Source organism: Cupressus sempervirens, chromosome 6, assembly GCF_028749045.1.
Source record: "Cupressus sempervirens isolate cs-2001-9-10 chromosome 6, ASM2874904v1, whole genome shotgun sequence".
Lineage (NCBI taxonomy): Eukaryota > Viridiplantae > Streptophyta > Pinopsida > Cupressales > Cupressaceae > Cupressus > Cupressus sempervirens.
The window spans coordinates 404,053,518-404,059,142 of record NC_143123.1 but is presented as its reverse complement, the minus strand read 5'-3'; the positions used below and the strand labels follow the sequence as shown (position 1 = coordinate 404,059,142).

Genomic DNA, 5,625 nt, shown 5'->3' with positions numbered 1-5,625 from the left:
TGCTGGCCATTTTTGCATATGGTGTTTGAACGCAAATGTTATTGGATTTTCAGGGCTTTTGTGCCCAAAGGCCAAATGGGTTTTAATTTCAAAGTTTTCCAATCTTTGGGGTTTTTACCTCGTTTTGTGTGCCACATTATTTTCTCAAGTTTTCTTGGCATGATGTTGGTAATGGACGTGGATCATCCATTTGGATGTCAGTCAGACTATTGTTGCACTTTTAGGTTGCATTGGGATGTGTGCCACACCCATTCTCCCGAGTTATTTGGTTGATTATTATTGTGCTTGTGTTCTCATCCAATTCTTGTGTTATGATATTTGTGATAGTGGTGCACCACACACGAGTACATGCACACACATTTTTCAGGGACTTGTGAGGCCCAATCTTCTATGGTACTTCCGAGAGTTATGATCATTGGGGTTGGGTTGGGAATATGCATGCCTACGGGCACTCATTGTTAGATGAGCATGGATAGGGTAGGGTAGCATATGGAGGGTCCTTCTATCTCATAGCCTAGCGATCATGGTGCCATAGGTTGGCAGAGGAAGCTTTAATCAAGTGATAACTAAATAAAACACTAGGTGGTAATAAAACTTAAGATAATAAAAATGTGGTGTTCTAGAGCCTTCCGTCGAGGAGTTGAATTTCCATAGTTTGAGCTTGGGCTTTTGGATGCCAAGCGACTCTCCATGATGTCAGCCCCTACATAGTAGTCCATTGAGTGTTTGACCAAGACCTATAGTTTATGCATTGTCTTTGTTCTTGGTTTCACTCATCATATTGTCTAGTGTGATTGTTACTCATGGAAATTTCCTATATGTGTGCTTGTGGTTGGATCATTATCTCCATTAGCATGGTGAGAGTGGACCTAAAGGTTTCACATGGTTGGGAGGCATAGCTACCTATACCACTATTAGGGACTAGTGTACAGAGATGGTCTATTATCCTAGTGTGACCATTGCTAGATGTTTTCACTTAGTACTTCAAGTTTTGGAGTATGGTTTCTTTTGATTTATGCTTTCATTAGGATGCTTGTATATCTTGTTTAGATGATGTTACTTTATTGGCACATTCCCCTATTATGATGTTTAACATATGGTTAGATGATTTTATCTGCTTTGTTGGAGTTTCTATTGCTTATGGTTTAGCATGTTAGATTTCTTGTTCTTATGATGTTATTACGCTTTAGTAGTGATGTCCTTATAAGACAGCTTCAACTATCTAATTGGCAGTTTGGGATTTTACGCATGGGGGATGGCTAGGACCTTTGAGGTCTCATGATGCTATTACTACTGGGAGGAACCGTGCACTTAGTTCATTATTTCAATTCATTACAATGTTGCTTCTGTACACTGCAATGTTTCTTTCAGTTATTTCTCTTCACTGCTTTGTTCGAGGTTTAGACTTAGATTTCATCTTTTCATCTTTTGACTATTTGATTGAGTGTTTTCCCTTGATATGTGGATCCGATACTCCCCAGTGTGGAGGAACTTTACTTCTTAATTTTTTTACCTTATTATTTTCTGGCATGTTGTTTGGGATTCTCACACGAAATTATAATTTCTCACACGAGAATGCAAGATCTTGCATTGTGTGCTAGGTTTTCTCACGTGGCTTTTGGCACTTTCTTCTACAAAAGCCCACACCATTTTTGGGGTGCTTCGACTATTGGGCCAAGCACTTCCTCGCATCCTTTGATGTTTATCCTTACACAAAAGGTAGATCCTCGTGAGTAGCGTTGCACTTCCTTGCACAAAATTCTATCAATTTGTAGTCCTCGCACGAAAAATAGGGGGTATCTCCTCTAGTTTCCAGGGATTGATTTTTTATGTTTCTAGTACCCTTTGGGTTTGCTAGTATTTCCTTGCTTCTGCAATTCAAAGATTTTAGGTTCTGCTATCGTAGTGGTTTTTCATCCTTCAATTGGTCATGTCAATTCGGGTAGTGGTGTTTGGAGATTCATTGGTTGTCGAGATGGTGGTTAAGTCTTCCATTGCAATCTTTGTGATCTGTGTATGATGTTGTCACGTGCACTCATACTTGTAAAAAAATTTTATCTTGGCTTGTATTTCATCCTTGTTCCAAGGATCTCCAGGCGGGGCATTACGTCAGATCATTTCCACCAATAGAAATGAGTTGACTTTTCATGTGAGACAAAGTCTTCTCTTTTAATTTGTAAATAGGAAAAAGATTTTATGTGTGCACATTAGAGTGGGTTGGAAGAATGGGGTCTTTTATTTAATTAAAATGGGACATGTTCTTTTAATCAAATATGTACTTAGGATATTATAGTCAAACTATAGGTTAAAATCTAATTAATTAATTTTTAGAGATCTGGTCTACACAAATATTTGAATAATTTAGCCAAAATGTTGAGAAGGGGGGTAATAGTCTAGATGACCCTTTTTAGATGATTACAAAAATGACAATGGAAGGATAAATTCCAAGGATGTTGATAAATGTTCATAAAAGACAAAAGAAAACAAATGCACTTTTGGAATTAAATCTAGGCTAATAAACTAAATAGAAACAATCAAACACAAATTAATCTAGATTGAATTACTCATTAAAATTTGATGTTGTCATTCAAATCAATTTTTAGTTTGAATTGTTGGCTAAGAATTGATATTGTCATTTAAATCAATATTTATTAAAATGTTATCATCACAATTTTGACTATAAAAAGACAATGAAAAGAGACAATTCCAAGAATATTGACATATGTTAGATTCACCCAAAAAAAACAAAAAACAAAAAACAAAAAAACTCTATTACAATTAAATCTAGACTAATAAACTAAATACAAACTAATCTAAATTGAATTAAATAAGATTTGATAGTTGTCAATTAAATTAATATTTAAAAGTTAAATACAAGTCTAAGAATTACAATATGTTCCCTTTATAATTCAGGTTAAAATATCTCTAAATTGATTATGAATTTTGTTCAACACTTTTTAAACATAATTTGTTAATATTTTTAAACAAATGAATTAACTAAATGCAAATGTCTTAAAATTTCAAGACATGAAAATAATAAATAGTAAATGTAACTCATACATCTATAACTTTACAACCTAAAATTTAAAACTTTGAAGCAAAATTTGATGATTTATTCTAAAAGTAAAATACTACTTTTGAGACAACAAACATATTTATTTAGAAAACTGAGCACTACCTAGGGAAATATCATATCAGGGCAATTATATAAAAACTGAGATAAGATCAAATATTTAAAAGTAAAATTTGAATTAACAAATGTGTCAACAATAATAATCTCGGTGGGAAGTGTGCATGCACCATTTTGGATAGACAAACGCCAACTCTCACTCCCACCGCTATATTTGGAAGGAGGTACATATATACATTTTATATATTCTTGACAGGATAAAAGTTCATAATTCTGACATATATACATTAGGTATATATCGTACCAGGTACCTTCCAAGACCTCGGGCAAACCCACAATTCAGCCGTCTGATGCGGCTCCATAATAGGAGATAATGCATAGATTGAATCGCTCTTTCACGATGCATGTCCACACGGGAACAAAATCCTAATTTCACTCTACTCACAGTTATAACATCATAAGACATATTTTATTCTCCCCAATCCTTTCAAATGCTCCACAGAAAAATCAGAAAATAATTTTCTCAATCTGCATTGTAGAAATCCCCTTCCTAGTTTTCTGTTTGCATCCATTTCGTTGAGAGTTTTGCGAAGGATTGGGATCCTTGGTTTCCTACTTATCTATTCAAATGGATAATTGTCTTAGCTTCTGTAATAAATCCTCTTTCTAATTTGTTGTTCTGATCTCCAAATTGCTGCATTCGAATGGTTAAACCCCTTTTGCAGTTTGCTGTATCTGATCAGTTTCGTTTTGTCATTTTACATTTTTGTGAAAAATTTAAACGATTATTTTCCAGCTTATGTTAGGCAAAAACATTGTATAGTGTTTTAGGATCTCCTGTTGTATCAAGATAAAATTGGGGATCAATGGAAGAAAGATGAGAATGGTACAAAACCCCCGTTCTAATTTGCTGCTTCTGCATTTTTTTTGGATCTGTTTTGTATTTGTCTCTGTCTTATAAGAATTTGATCCCGCTTTGTCTTGTTTCACGGCAATTTGAAAAACCCCCTTTCTAATTCGCTGTTGCTGATCAATTTGAAGCTTTTCGTCCTCTCTTGTCCGGCACAATTCTGTAAGATCGAAAATATTTATTTCTTGAAACATTTTGTCTTTTTTGAAGGATCTGTTCATTTGAATCAGGCATGAAGTTGAAAGTGGGCCGACGGTTTCTGAGAATCAGAAAGCTTAGGCTGAGAACATGTCCGATGCCTCTCAGATTTTCCAAGCTGATTCGCCGCCTGTTGAGCTGCATGCGCTCCAAAATCTCATTTTTCGAGTCGAACTCGAGGCATACGAAGATTCGAACCTTGGACCGCCCATTGAAGCACGCCGTTCCGCAAGGCTCTATAGCTGTTCATGTGGGCGAGGATCAACAGCGTTACGTGGTTCCCATATCTTGTTTATATCATCCGTTCATTACGAAGCTTTTAACGGAGGCGGAGAAGGAATTTGGATATCACAACAGAGGGCCAATTACATTCCCCTGCACTACAGACGATTTCGAGCAGATCTTATGGCTGATTGACAGAGAGAGAAGCTCTTCGCTTTGACATATATACATTTTATATATATTCTAGACAGGGAGAAAAGGCTATTTTGACATATATACATTGTATATGTTTTTGCAGGGAGAAAAGTTCCCAGTTTTGACATATATACATTGTATATGTTCTCGGCAGGGAGAAAAGTTCCTAGTTTTGATATATATGCACTTGATATATTCGTGCCAGGCCATAAATAGATCCCACTTTCAGGGATCCATGAAATTGTATACGGCTGTTTTAGGTAGTTTTCAGTTTGAATCTAGGACTTATATACACAGCCAATCCTGTATATATATATACATTTTGTATATGACTGAATATTCAGTCATGGCTTTCTGTTCTGAGCTATTAGATTGATTCCATTGACTGGGGAATCCATATCATTTCACCTGTATTTTTCCTTGAATATTTGTGAAAAAACAATTACATCTGTGATTATTTTCTTTTGGAAGTTTTCTGTTTCATTTCTTGAGCAGACATTTAAAAATTAAGAGTTAGATGGATCATTTGTTCCAATGTGGAATGGGTTTGTGTTGATTTGATTTGCAATGTAACAATTAAATTTCAATATTAATCTCTTAATGCATAAATTTGTGTGACCAAACATTTAAAAGTGATGTATCAGCTGGATAATGGGTTCCAATTTGAAATAGCTTAAAATCATAGCGCCCATTTTAATTATTTGATAACAGTTGAAGATTCTGGTTACCAATCAATATCAGTGAGTATCTTGTCATGTGTCATGGTCTGACCCTACTGCTTGACTTGGTTTTTAATTTGTAATGGATGATGTGTTTTGTGGAAAAGTATTTGCCACCCAAATCTGCTGGCAAGATTATGTTTGAACATACCATTTATTTTATATGGTTTGTTCAGGGTTGTTCAGATGTAAATGGCGAAATTTTGGATTTGATGGAGCATTTATCCTAGATTTACATTAGTTATTGAGTA

General features: G+C 35.0%; 1 protein-coding gene across 1 annotated transcript; it reads left to right on the top strand.

Moving 5' to 3' along the window:
- The first annotated feature begins 3,300 nt into the window (after window positions 1-3,300).
- LOC149552770 (auxin-responsive protein SAUR20-like) lies at window positions 3,301-5,120 on the top strand. The gene has a single exon (XM_089789810.1). It carries the CDS (start codon window positions 4,273-4,275, stop codon window positions 4,678-4,680), a length of 408 nt encoding a protein of 135 aa, XP_089645936.1. The 5' UTR covers window positions 3,301-4,272; the 3' UTR covers window positions 4,681-5,120.
- Window positions 5,121-5,625: the final 505 nt, after the last annotated feature.

Coding starts and splice junctions, on each gene's coding strand:
- LOC149552770 (XM_089789810.1), top strand. CDS start 4,273: ATGAAGTTGAAAGTGGGCCGACGGTTTCTGAGAATCAGAAAGCTTAGG.